General features: G+C 44.2%; 1 protein-coding gene across 4 annotated transcripts in view; it reads left to right on the top strand.

Moving 5' to 3' along the window:
• Positions 1–14,447, top strand: part of SHPRH (SNF2 histone linker PHD RING helicase) — a 119,032-nt gene that overhangs the window by 87,108 nt on the left and 17,477 nt on the right. For all 4 annotated transcript variants that reach the window (XM_059713794.1, XM_019488366.2, XM_059713796.1 and 1 more), the window contains one exon: positions 1,081–1,269. In XM_059713794.1, coding sequence (XP_059569777.1) covers positions 1,081–1,269 — 189 coding nt within the window. The remainder of the gene's footprint in view (positions 1–1,080; positions 1,270–14,447) is intronic.

The raw sequence follows: 14,447 nt of genomic DNA, 5'->3' as shown, positions 1-14,447 counted from the left end.
ATTAGAATGCTTCCGCATGGTCTCACTGTCGCATGTATAATGATGTTATATCTCATCAAATGAAGTTTAGATAAAGCATCTCATGGTGGGGCCTTAATACATGTGACAATGGGGTATTTTAATTAGAGTGGCTCTCTAGGAACCACTCTAATTAATTAAGATGCTTCCCCCACCCTCCAGTTCTTGAGCATTTGTATAGGTAGCCATAGTTCTCAGACTACTTGGGTGGTCCACAGAACTGGGTGATCACATCTGGGGGCTGAATTCTTCATTGTCAGTTGCTAAAACTACATTAATTGTAAAATACTAGTTCTTTGTTAATTGTTGCAGTTGTCATAGGAGTATTATTACATAACCCCTCCTAAAGGGAGGGTGTCCCCAACACAGTCTCTGCATTAATTTATAGTCCATTCCATAGAAACCCCATATTGAAAACATTCTTTTTAAGAAGTGGAGTGCCATTGCAATTAACAGTCTTATCAAAAAAATTAAAACATTTGGTCTCAGGACTTTTGAAGTAAGAATTGTCACTTTTTTGTATTGCGATGACAAGGTGAAATCTGAATCAAAATATAGGTTCTATAAAATATAAACTCTTCCAAACTGAAATCCAAAAGAAATATTTCCATTTAAGTTTCTTAAATTCTTTTACAAACAGTAACATGTTTCCTTCTTTGTTATGTATAGTCTGCATTACAGCATGGTTTTAGGTCATAACTACGTTAAAAAAAAAAAAAAAAAAGATTTTGTAAAATAAAAAAAGTTTACCCTATCTGATTTAGCTTTCCAAACTGAGACAAAGATGATAAACATAAATAGTAAATCTTCTTTGAAAACTTCCATTAAAAATTGTTCTTTCTTTGAAATTAATTTATTTCCTTGAAATGTTGAAATTCAGGATTTTTCAACTAGCTCCAGTAGTGTTGGTTTTTTTAAAATTCCCTCAGTTTTAATATTCTGAAGAGTTGTCTTATTAAAGGTAAGGTCATGTTTTGTTAACATAATCTTAACTTTTTTACGTGCCTCTGTGAGTGCATGTGTGAGGAAAAAAATAATATATTTTTTAATTTCCCTTTCCAGTGGGCAGTTCTGACTTGTGGGCATTGCTTCTGCAATGAATGTATAGCTATAATTATAGAACAGTACAGTGTTGGCACCCGCAGGAGTTCGATTAAGTGTGCCATCTGCAGACAGACAACCTCTCATAAAGAAATATCTTACGTCTTCACTGCAGAGACTGCAAACCAAGAAGATGATATTCCTGTGAAGGTAATCAGCCTTACGTAGAATTTCTTGGCACAGATTTTCAGAGATACATACTCTAAGAGGTTTTTTGCAGCTAAGTTGGATGTGATTTCAGCGAAGTTGGATGTTATTTACCTGAACTTTTTTGATGGCATGAGCCTCATTTTTTACAACTGTCTAAAAAATATGGTCGTTTGGAAGCATTAAGTAAACACTTCTTTTTTCCAAAAAATAATTCTACCTTCATGTTTTAAAAGCTGCTGCATGATGGCCTCAAAGATCAGATGTTTTAAAACTATAGGAGTAGATACGTCTGCCCAAAGTCTGTTAGGTGAATTAGAAAGCTAAATTTTTGCAAAAATATGGACTGTCTGTCCTTCGTGTGAAAAAGGCTTTGGTTAGTCTTAGTCAAGTTTTCTTAACATCTGATATCATGTAATTATAGATTCATACATATGTAAATGATGAATTGTTTGGTTGACTGTCAAATTATTAATTGGCTTTCTGTAGCTAGCCAAAGCTATAATTCCTTTTTTGGATCCAACTCTGTTTACTCAGATGAGTAGCACTTATTAAGATAATTATGTCTTAGCTGCAGGTGTAGCAGGGATTTTTCTCAGTTGGTTAAAATATAAAACTATTTACTGAAGATCCAGGATATTATTTCTAAATCTAGATTTCTGTTGGTTTTCTCACCTTTGGGATGTACAGATTAGATTTTTATGGGCTTTAAGAGTATCTGTCAAAGATTGCCTACAGTTCACACTAAAGTAGTTTTAAATGCAAAGAGTCTGGTAAGTATGATGATTTGTTTTCATTTTTTTTAAGACAGAACAAAGATTATATATGTACAGTCATAGAACACTTCAGGAAGTTGACGCTTCTTGATTAAATTGCTTCCAGTAGAAGGCTCTATGGCTGCTAGTAAGCATTTGTTGCTATAGCTCTCATCCTGGAATTGCCCATTTCTTGTTTTAAATCTGCAGTGGATTATTGTAATTCTCTTTTCACTTGCTTTGACATTGACTTGAAAATAGCAGAAGTGTAGCTTCCTTTTTGGCCCAGTAGTTAAAGTATAAGAATTGAATCTGTAGCACCCTTCCTCCTGCATTTCCTTTTGTTTAAGTCAGTGAGTTTGGTTCAGAATTTTAGTGAATGTATAAAGCTCTTAATAATGTAGGCTCAACATTATAATTTTTTTTTATTTGAATTGCAGTAGAGCCAGTAGGGAATTGTCATTCTCTCTGGCCTTTTTTCCAGAAAATGCCATTTTGTCAAAACAAACTATTCACAAGACCATTACGTCATTTGCAGCTGAGTTCTAGTGGAAAATGTTTCTCGGTTCAGAGATGGGAAAGGGAAACATAGTGCTATTGCTACCCCCCCCTCCCCCCCCCCCCCCCCCCGAGAATGATTAGTAATGTGCTCAGGGCACTTGCCTATCATGTGGACCTAGATTTAAGACCCTATTCATAGTTCAGAAAAGCAGTGTGTACTTGAGCTGCTCACATTCCAAGTGAGTTCCTAGACCACCAAGCTATTGGCTGTTTGGTATTTGTGTTGTACACACATTTGAAAGATCTTGGTTTCATCCTAGTGTGAAATAAGAATGTCTGAAATCTCGCAGTTTCTAAAATGGGGAGATTGATTATCTTAAACAGACCTGGGTAGGAAATAGCTGGAACACTGATATAGGTACTTTAAAACGCAACAAAAAACAATCACTGCTATGAACAGTTTACAGTGCATATCATCCCTCTAACATGGGCTGTTGGGGTTGAGAAAAGCATGATCATTTTTGTCTTAAAACTGAAGTTCTATTAATAAACCAATAATTCATAGTGGTTCAGAAGAAAGCAATGGAAGAGCCTGCGTTTAAGGTGCATTGGTAGAGAGGCAGGTTTATTGGTATTATTTTAAGTGAGGCAATTGAGAAGTCTTTTTTTCTTTTTTCTACTTTCCTCTGAACTGTTGAGTGGTTGGCCACAGCTCAGGCTCAGTTTTTGACTAGGGTGCATTTCTGCTGGTGCTTGGAAAACTCAGATTTCCTAGCAAGAGGGTCTTGCTCTTACAGTCAGATTTATACAAATCACCAAAATTAGGGTCAGGAAGGCATTGTTCCTAGATTAGGGGTAGGCAGTTATTTTAACTGGAAGGTCACTTAATGAGTTGTAGTGAGCTGTTGAGGGCTGCAAGGGTAGCCCCACCCCCTGGTCACCATTTAGGGACTGGAAGTCCCACCCCCTAACCCCTGACCTTTGCCACTAGAAGTCCCTCCACTCTCTCCCCCCTCCCTGTGCCCCCTGGAAGTACTCCTTTTGGGGGCGGGTTGCCATCTGAACCAGAAAAAAAACAACTCATAAAATGAAAGTCAAACATTTACTTTAGCATATTTTAATTTTATTACAAAAATATTTTTATCATGATTTGTGTTTGTGTACTGTATATAGAGATGTCTGAATAATAGGTCAAACAAAGTCTTCCTCTTGTATTTTGTGTGTGAAGCAGTGTGTGGGGTGTGGCCACGGGTGGGTGTGTATGGTGGGGTGTGGGTACATGTGAGGTTTGTGAGGAGGTGTAGCTGTGTTGGGGGGCATAGGGTATGTTATGGGGTGTGTGTAAATTAGGGGGTTGTAGGAGCAAGGTGTGGGTCTGGGGTTTATGGGGTGGGGGGCTGTGGGGACCCCCATGCACTCCCCCAAATGGCACACAGCCCCTGCCGCCACCAGCAGCAACAGGCAGGGACTCGGGGTGGTCATGGCCTGTGCGGGTGCTGCCACCTGGCAGCATGCTGCTCTGGCCAAAGTTGTACATGGCAACAAGGAGTGCAGGCGGACCAGCCCACCCTAATCACAGGGACCTCTGCAGCACACGTTCAGCTCCTAGCACTGTGCACCAGTGGGGGTAGTTCCTTGCAGTGGAGCCAGCTGCCTTCTACGCTCTCTGCTGGCACGGAAGCAGGGGGCAGAACTCTCTGCCACTTCTGGCGGAGTCCTGACAACTGTACATGGTGAGAAAGGCAGCTGGGTCCATTGTGCGGGGTTTCCCCTGGTGCTGCACGAGTGCCAAGAGCTGCACGTGAGTCACAGGAAACACCGTGTGATACAGGCGGGCTGGCTTGATATTGTGCTCCTTGTCTCCATGTGCAGTTCTGGCTGGAGCTGCGTGCTGCCCGGTGGTAGCACCTGTATGGGACGCGAGTGCCCCAAGGACCTCTGCCTGCTGCTGCCAAGGGCCCTCACCTGCTGCCCCCTCCCACACTCTGACTACCTGAGTTCTGCATTCCCGCCACCCCATTGTGTGCATGCTGCATGCTTCTGCCTGCCCTAGCCCCACAGCTCCCCTATCCCCACCACTTCCCTACCTGCTTCTTGGAGGGAGACAAGGAGGAGCCGGTAGAGGCTGGGGAAGCTGAGCAAGTCCCTAGTGGCTGCAGCAGTGACAGAAGCTGCATGCTGGCTGGGCCAGGCCCTTCCATGCATCAGAGTGGGAGCAAGGCATGTGGGTTGGGTGGGACACCCATGGGCTGGATGGAATTGATTGGTGGGCCAGATATGGCCTGCTGCATGTATTTTGTCTGCCCCTGCCCTAGATCAAAGAGACAGGGACTGTGGGGTTTTTACCTTCTACTACTGTAAGCATAGAGCATGGTCCCCTTTCTAGGATCCTCTGAATATATATTATGTAGCTACTTTCCTGCCATTCCAGTGGCAGGACATTGGCATGGCACTTGTGTCTCCTTATATGTATGGTATGTGATGGAGTATTCTGGATGTTTCTGTTTTTGTGTGTTCAAAGTCTGATATGGTAGCTTGGGGATTCCTCAAATAAGACTGCCCACATGAACCCTGGGGTTAGACTTAAGTGCCCAGGAGGCTGCTTCCAGTCCTGTCTCTATTCATGAAATAAAGGTGACTGTAGTACAGGTATACTTAACCAGTGGGAGATTTTTTCTGCTAGCATGGTTTACAACAGTATGGGTCAGCAACAGGTTCAGAAGAAGCTATTCAAACATGCTGGGGACCCTGGGCATGTCTTTGGGTTATTAGTTCATGCAGCAGTCTGTACTGCCACATTTTCACTATTATATTCATAGATTCATAGATGTTAGGGTCGGAAGGGACCTCAATAGATCATGGAGTCCGACCCCCTGCATAGGCAGGAAAGAGTGCTGGGTTTAGATGACCCCAGCTAAATGCCTATCTAACCTCCTTTTGAAGACCCCAGGGTAGGGGAGAACACCACCTCCCTTGGGAGCCTATTCCAGACTTTGGCTACTCTAACTGTGAAGAAGTTCTTCCTAATGTCTAGTCTAAATCTGCTCTCTGCTAGCTTGTGGCCATTATTTCTTGTAACCCCCGGGGGCGCCTTGGTGAGTGAAGCCTCACCAATTCCCTTCTATGCCTTCTGAGCCTTCTGCGCGGCTCCAGCCAGAACTGGATATATGTTATCCTAGTTAGCTAGATTTAAAGCTAGCATAAGTATGTCTAGCCACATTGCCATTTCCCATTAAGATACATACTAAATCCAATAAAGAGTATAAGGTTTCAGGTAATTGGCAGGAGTTGGCACAAGAGGGAGTAAGTAGGCTGTACTGTAGGAGGGTTTAGCTGGTACTTTCTGTTTATAGGGTTGATTTATTTTTTTTTCTACTTTTGTAGTTTTACTTAAGAATTTGGAAGGGAGAAAGTAAATGTCATCCCATCTCCAACAGTACAAAAAATACCTACTGAGCTCACTTGTGGGTTCATAACATTTAAGACTAGCAGGGATCATTAGGATTATCTGCTCTTGTGTTCAGCATAAAGCAGGTGATAGCATTGCCCTGAAGGATTTCTCCATCAACTCTACAACCTCTGGTTGAGTGAAAATATAGAGTATTTGATAAATTCACCTGTCACTTTTCTGCAGGGGCCATGTTCTGTATTGTACTGTTCAAGAACAGGGCTGGAAGGGACCTCAAAAGAACATCAAGTCCACCCCCCTTCTCTGGGCAGGAATACTACTGAGATCAAATGATCCCAGCAAGGTGTCTGTCCAGTCTCCTCGTGACGACTTCCAAGGTTGGGGACAGCACCACCTCCCTGGGAAGTCTGTTCCAGATTCTGGTCACCCTTACTGTAAAGAAGTTCTTCCTTACTTCCAACCTGAAACTGTCTTCTGACAGTTTATGGCCATTGCTCTGTGTCCTCCCCTGGGGTGCCCTAGTAAACAGTTTTTCTCCCAGCTCCCGATATTCACTCCTTACATACTTACAGATGGCCACCACATTCCCTCTCAGTCTTCTGTTCCCCAGGCTGAACAGTCTCAGATCCCTTAGTCTTTCCTCATAAGGTTTGTCCTCCAGGCCCTTAATCATTCTTGTGGCCCTTCTCTGGACCATTTCAAGATTCTCCATGTCTTTTTTTGAAGTGTGGCACCCAGAACTGGACACAGCACTCCAGCTAGGGTCTCACCAGCACCAAGTAGAGAGGAAGGATCACTTCCTTAGCCCTCCTTGCAGTGCATCAGCTAATGCATCCCAGTATACTATTAGCTCTGGTGACTACATCCTTCCACTGGCGGCTCATGTTCATCCTGTGATCAACCATAACCCCAAGGTCCCTTTTAGCCATCATGCTGGCCAGGGCATCTCCTCCTAACCTGTATTCATGTCACTGGTTACTTCTCCCCAGTTGAAGCACTTTGCATTTATCCTTATTGAACTGCATTCAGTTCCGCTCCACCCACCTTTCCAGCTTGTCCAGGTCCACTTAGATCTGCATCCTATCCCCTAGAGTGACCACTTTTCCCCATAACTTAGCATCGTCTGCAGACTTGGCCAGCATGCTTTCCACATCCTCATCTAAATCATTGGTAAAGATGTTGAACAGCGCGGGGCCACAACTTCTGTCTAGGTTGCCTATTCTAGTGCTTGACCACCCTCACACAGTTAGAAAGTTCTTTCTACTCTCCAACCTTAACTTCATCCTCTGCATCTTGAGGTCATTGCTTCTAGTCCTGTGCCCCATGGCCACAGAGAAGAAAAAACATCTCCATTCTCTCTATAATCACCCTTCAAGTATCATAGAAAATTAGGGTTGGAAGGCACCTCAGGAGGTCATCTAGTCCAACCCCCTGCTCAAAGTATTTGAAGATTGTGATCAAATACCCCCTCAACCTGAACTCTAATTCTTTCAGCCTTTTCTCCAAAGTCATGCTTTCCAGGCCTCTAATCATTGCTCTTTGCTGGACTCTTTTCAATCTGTTCACATCTTCTTGAAGTATGGGGTCCAGAAGTGGACCGATATTCAGATAGATAATTTTCTTTTAGTAATGGCCCTTTAGCTTGTTTATAGTTTAATGATAAGAAAATAGAGGTAGCAAATGGGTTGCAATTGTTAATATAATTATGGTTCTTTTTTATTCCACTATCCATGATTTCAGCACTTGTGCTGTGTGGCAGAAGGTGAGGGGCTTCCTGGGTGAGGGGCTTCCTCCCTGTTGGGCTAGAGACTGCCAGTCTGCCTGGCAACTAGCGATGTATTTCAAATTGGTTGGCTGACATCCAACAGGTGCTGGCCTCCATTGGACCAGGTAAATGGGGTCACAAGGGCTATATAAGTTAAGGACTGCCCAGGAGGAGGGGGCAGTAGCCATGAGGAAGACTCAGAGAAGGAGAAGAGCTGAACCATCTGAAACTTGCTCTCTCTCTCAAAACTCATGATCAAGGAACTGCCTGCTTCCAGAGGGAATCTCCACCTGCCTCTGGATGATACTTGTGGGTAAGCTACCTGAGGTCTAACTAGATATTTAGCTTGCAGTAACTCATATGCATGATCAAAGGCTACCCAGCCATGGGAGTTTGCTCTATGGGATTTCTCTGATATTGCTCTACCCTGTACCCTATTGCAACCCTACCCCTTGTAACCAATAAAGTTCTCCTTTGTACCTAGTGTGGGAGACTTATTGGGAATGGGCCTAGATTATGCCTTGGGGTCCCCTTGGTTCAGCTGACTAAGGGAGGCCACTACTTGTGCTTCTGACTGAGGGAAGCATCCCAACTCCTTGAAGTGAATCAAGTACCCTTGAGGGCTACTAGGCCTGTGTTTCCCAGGGTGCGCAGAGCCAGAATCAGTCCAGAGCCCTGGGTGGTGGCAGTGGAACCCCAGGCTAGTGGGTGTGCTCCAGGAAGCGGGTCAGCCAGACTTGAGGCACCCCCAGGAAGGCACTCGGAGCCTGGAAGGTGGTCAGGCGCAGTGAGGTGGGTGGCCCAATGCAGGAGCGTCCCCTACTGGCCTGCCACATGCTGCTCCTTTACTTTTGTTGTACATCTTTGATTATCTACATGTTATTTGGAGTGTGACAGCTATAGGAAAGGCAAATGAGCTGTAGAAAGGCTAGAACCACAGAGATTGGTGAGGCAAAGAAGCAGTAAAAAATGAACTTGTTTAGTACATGTAAAAGCATTTCAACTTTCCAGCCTTTTGTTGTGTAGTGTTCAAGATAAAGATTTTTGTCTTTCTTTTTAGTACTGTTGGTCAGCAAGGGTGTAGGGGATGTGATCACTGCCCTAAAGAATGTACAAGGCCTCGATTCTGCAGATATTTACATGTTTGAATTACTCACTGCATAACTATTCATAGGATTGAATTCTGCTTCTGGACACTGACAAGTAATGTTAACAGAGAATTGAGAGAGAGGACGGTGCGTAAGACGAGAAAAACACAAGATTGCTTGGTTAGACCTTTACGCAGCTTAATCTTTCAATTAAAATGACATTGTCTTTAAATTGGCAAATTTACTTTCTGTCAGCAGTTTGTATTGCAAGGGTGCAGCTTGGATAACTGGCTTTTCTTTTGACTTTTTATTGTCAGTGTTGCAACATTTATAATAGGTTCACAAATATTACAGGGAGCCCCTTAATGTAAGTGTGGTTTTTCTATGATGAAGTACTCTGAAATAATTTGTTGTAGCTACTACTGTACAATATAGGGAGCGGGTTAAATTCTCCATTAGGTTGGTTATTTGAACAGTATAGCAGATGCTGCTTGTTAAGTTAAATTGATCTACAATCATAAGAAGTTCCATAATTTCATTCATCCCCTCAATCTCTTAACACCTGCAATTTTTGTTTTTTAAAGTGTTCCATTTTTGAAAACAAGATGTTAGATGTTAACCAGATGCATGTCAGTCACAAAGGAGTTAGCAACAAGTGCTGTCACATCCACTACACTATTTTCTATGAGTTCAACACTGTGACAAAGGAGGGACAGGTTGCTGCAGCCGTTGGCACCTCTGTCTTTTGCACAGCTTTGCTGGAGCATTCACATAGTTACTTGTTAATATATGAACGCTTGAGCAACCCAGCACGTGCTCCAAGGCACACACTTAGACTTGTTTTCAACCTTCCCCACCAATATTACAGGCAACATAACTGCACTAAATTTGATCTGCCAGTGTAGTGCAGCCAACATAGGCAGTTGAGTATTCAGAGAACAGGTGCAGACAGAAATAAAACAATACTTGCCCAGCTGAGACTATTGCAGCATGAAATTGTATAGACATGTAAGCACTAGTAAGCAATTAAAAAATGCCTTTTCAAAAACTCTAGGTAAAATTGCTGTTGCACAAAGTGCATAATTAAAGGAATGTATTTTCTGATTCCAGGAAGACATTAAAGATCTGTTGATCAGAGCTCTCTTGAAGACAAACAAGTGGCATAGACAACAAACTAAACAAAAAGTAGAATTTAGTACTGTAATCCCATGTACTGGGAATACTGTAATTTCTGTATGTGTAATCATGTTTTAGGAATTATAATGAATGGAAGGTAGGCAGCATAGGTAGAAATGATTTGTATGGCAGTACATCTCTAACAAGGTCTCCTATGTGTAAATTAAAGTTAAGTTATGTACAATTTTCTGGTTGTTTTTTTAATTAGGATAACTAACTGTAAAGCTGAACACTAACAAGTATAATAGCTCATCATGACAAATTTTAAAAAGGTATACAGTAAAACTATAACTTGTTTACAATACACAAGACAAAATAAAATATGTTGCTCTTGATTCAATAATTTGCTTCACAAATATTAATATTATTAATGTAAAGCACCCGTGTAATTACATAGTGTGGAATGAACCAAGTAGGAGTGAAAATGTTAAAGGACCAAATTGTAATGACCTTTCAGGAATAGTAAAGGTCTGGTTGTTGGGGGGGGGGGGGCACGGGCTTCTCTGTGCTTAAAAGCATTGAATCCTTGTTCAGTAGTAAGTGCAGCTATGATCCTAACCAAAATGTGGGTTCTCTAACTGCAGTGCAGGTTCCCTGAGGAAATACTGCTTTTATGACAGTCTTGGGATTTTGTATTTTGCCAAAATCGTAGCTTCAAGGGTTGCTAGTTGATCTGTATTTGCTAATTCTTTTCTTAGTTGGCTGGGTATCATTATACATGTAGTAGTTTTATAAAATCCTTCAAAGATTGTATTACTGATTAAATGAACAGTTTTATACTAATGAGCTCCTTGTGGTGCTCAGGTTTGTTACATGCTTGTAGCAGCTCAAATAGCAGCGGCACAAATTTGTGCTGGATATTTGTGCCTCAGCGCACATACCTGAACATGCACTTTGGTCTGGGGCAAATTGTGTCACTTGGGGCAAACTAACCCTGCCCAGCTCTTCCTAGATCTTCAGCCAGGGGGAGCTAGATGCTGGGGCCAGCACAGGTGCTGGCCCCAGCGGTATAAAAAACTGCCCGCCTACTTGCCCTTGGGAGCTTCTGAGGCCCAGCCAGCTGGTATCTCAGGACACTAGCCCCTTGTGGCAGTTGAACTGCTGAACTAGCCCTAACTCTGAGTGGCCCTTGCACCCTCTACCCACTGCAGCAGTCTGGCAGTGAGGGCTGCTGCCTGGCTGTAACCTGCTGCCACCTGTGACAGCATCCACCCCCTTGGACCTGCAGCCCCATGGCTGTGTTCCTGCCAGACCCAGACAGGGACCACACAGCCACCTGGGCAGAGCTACCTGCACCTTTGGGCCAGCTGCCAGTGGACTGTGGCTGCACAGTTGGCCTTTGGGTGGCATTGCTGTCATGTCTTCTGGTGCCTCCGCTCTGCCATCTGGGTAGCTATCGCCCAGAAGATGCGCTCCGTGTGGTGGCCCGCTTCAAAATGTCGAAGCATCTCCTCCTGGTCCTAAATGGCCAGGAGGTCAACCATCTCATCTGCCCTCCAGCTGGGTTCCCGGTGCTGGCCCTGGGCAGGCTTCTCTGCCCAGGTCCTGCCATTTGTCTCACCAGCCGGGATCCTGGTGTTCCCTGTTTAAAAATTGCAAATTCTCTGATAAGAAACGCCCATATTCTCTCATTAAAATACCCCAAATCCATGTTCGTCTGTGATTAAAATAAAACGCCACTATATATAGCAAGATCAGTTCAGCAGTGTTTTATTGATATGTTTACAAGTATAAAGCAGTTTGGAAGCCTACCAGTGCCACCATCATCATCATAAAACAATTTCTAAATATCTATACACTTTAACATTTGCTTTTGTTTTTTTATAGTTTCATAGTTGGTGTAACTATCATAGAATAATTAGAGCTGACCCTGTCCCTTTTGCTCACCAGGATATGGGACGCTGAGCAGCACTATGTCGGTGCCTTGCTCCCGCCCTTGCTCCGTCACTCACAACCCATAGCCCCTGCCTGCCCCCACTAGCTCCCTCCTGGCAGCAGCTCTGTCCCAGCACCAGGACATGAGTTCAGCTGCAGCTGTTTCATCTGTTGCTTTGTGGCTCTGAGCAGCATCAGCCCTCGCTGTTCTTCTCCCTGTGCCCAGGCCTCAGTGATCTCCATGCCGTTCCTGGGAAGCCCTTGATTGAGTCTCAGGTACTGGGCTAGGTAAGCCCCTTCCCTTCCAGTCTGGTGCACAGGCTGCTCTAGAGGGGCAGTGGGACTCTAAGCCCAGCTCTGGCCTTTTCTACCCAAAGCACTCCCCCACCCCCAACCCCCATCTCTCTCTCTCTCTCTCTCTCTCTCTCTCTCACACATACTCACACACACACACACACACACACACACATGCTCGCTCGCTCGCTCTCTCTCTTTCACCCCTGCTGCCACCTCCATCCCTCCCCCCAGCCCATCACACCCCCGAGTGGTTCCTGGAACCAGGAGCCCCCACAGGCTGGGGGCCCATGTCCCAGCACTGGTGTGGGCATGGGGCAAGGCTGCAGTGTGGCAGTTGCCCCTGCAGCCGCAGCTTCTGCCAGTAGGTCCTGTCCTATCTGGCAGCTAGGCACATAGGGGAGGAAAGAGGTGTGGGGGGTGGTTGTGGGGTTTGTGGGTGGGTATAGGGTTTCTGGGGCTGGTTTGGGGATGTAGGGTTTGTGGGTATGGGTAGACTTTATGAGGTGGGGAGGAGTGCTAAGGAGGGTGAGTCCCCTTCTTGCTCCCCCACATGGCCCACAGGCCCCCTGAAGCAGCAGTGGCCATCTGGGTGCTGACGCCTGCTCCTGTCAGAGACCCCCGGTGGCACAGGGCCACCTCAGACTGGCGGCTGCACATGGCATCAGCCCAGCCCAGCCCGGCCCGTGCGCCCTTGGACAGAACCAGACCAGCTCCTGCTGTCACCCAGGGCTTCCAGCACCGCAGGCAGAAGCTGCACTCCCTTGGGTTCGACCAGTTCCTGCTTGCATATGCCCCACTGTTGCTGCTGCGAGGCGGGGGACCCACCCCTCCCAAGCAGTCCCCTCCACTCCTACACAGCCTCCCTCACTCCTTCGTCCCTACTTACCTGGGACAGTGCCCAGGTCTGATCCATTGCTGCAGCCTTGACCAGCTCCTATTTATCCCAGCACACTGAGGCAGCATGCTAGGGCAGTGGGGCACAGAGCAACCAGAGACGCTCTGGCCAGGTGCATTGGAGGATTCATCCTCTGGTTGTGTTTTTCTGGTGTGCACCGCTTTTTTCTGGAGTGGTTTGGGGGTTTTTTTTGGATACTGCAATTTCCCAGTGTCAAATTTAGAGCCTGTACTGCAGATATGCAGTGTAGGAAACATTTTTTTTTTTCGTAGCATGCCTCTTGTGGCATCTCAGATTGCTTTGAGGTGCTGCAACAGGCACATGCATGCTCCTTTGGATGCGTCCACTGTTTCTTCTTTTACTTGTTAGTGGAGATAGAGTTCTGTTTATTTTTTGTATATTTTAATGCTAGTTAATGAGCAAGCGGATTAAAGATAAATTAAAATCTTAACTAATAGCTATAGCTTTAAATAATCAAATTAAAATTGAACAATGCAGTCATCAAATCAAGGTTGCAACTAAAAACAAATTAATGAGTTAATTATGTAGAATGAAATCAATCTTTATATAAGATGACTGCATCTTCTAAAACTTATCCTAGAAAACACAATGCACCCTGCTTCCAGATGATCTAAGGCAACAGCTAGGCCCTTCAAGGTTCCCACTTATTGAGTGGCTGTTGCTCTGAACTCTTACTTTTCCTGAATACTCTACTTCAGTAGGAAATGGCTGGCAACTCGCAATTTAATGTTTATGTCAGGTTAGTTCTATGCAAACTAACTTTTATTATAAAAGTGTGGTGCATAAAGGTACTGATTTACTCATTAAATACTGTTACCAAAAGACTAATAATGTTCTTATAGGAACAGTTTGCAAAGACAAAAGTTAACTGGAGAAAAAGATTAGATTTTTAGCTCGCCTGGTCTTTGTAGTAACAATATCAGACTGCCAGCTGTGGGGGACTGCATGATGCTATCTGTGTACCTCATAGTATGATGGGTGACATCTCTGTTGTTCAGGTTGCATAGCCTGTGGTTTTTCAAGTTTTTTCTCTCCTTTGGACTGGACTTAAAATAAATAGGAGCATTGATATTCCTTGATGATGTGGTGATCTTAGAGGAGCACACCTTCACCACCGTTTACCCATATCTTTATGTTTGTGACCCCGTGTCAATTTTACGGAGAAATTAAAGCAAATCATGAGTTCAGATTTTGTACACCAGTAACATGGCCTGCTCTAGACTGGGACATTGACATTAGGTCAGTTTACCACATTCCCCAAATCACCCCTTTTTGTGGAAGTGTGATGCTTTTCAATACTGATACAGTTCTGATTCAATATAATTTTTTTTAAAAGACAGTTGATATGCTCAAAAATCTGAAAAAAGTGAGCTCAAAAAGTAGAGGTTCACTGATACAT

Source organism: Alligator mississippiensis, chromosome 1 (genome assembly GCF_030867095.1).
Source record: "Alligator mississippiensis isolate rAllMis1 chromosome 1, rAllMis1, whole genome shotgun sequence".
Classification (NCBI taxonomy): domain Eukaryota; kingdom Metazoa; phylum Chordata; order Crocodylia; family Alligatoridae; genus Alligator; species Alligator mississippiensis.
The sequence above is the reverse complement of the archived record's forward strand: the minus strand, read 5'-3'. Positions and strand labels throughout refer to the sequence as shown.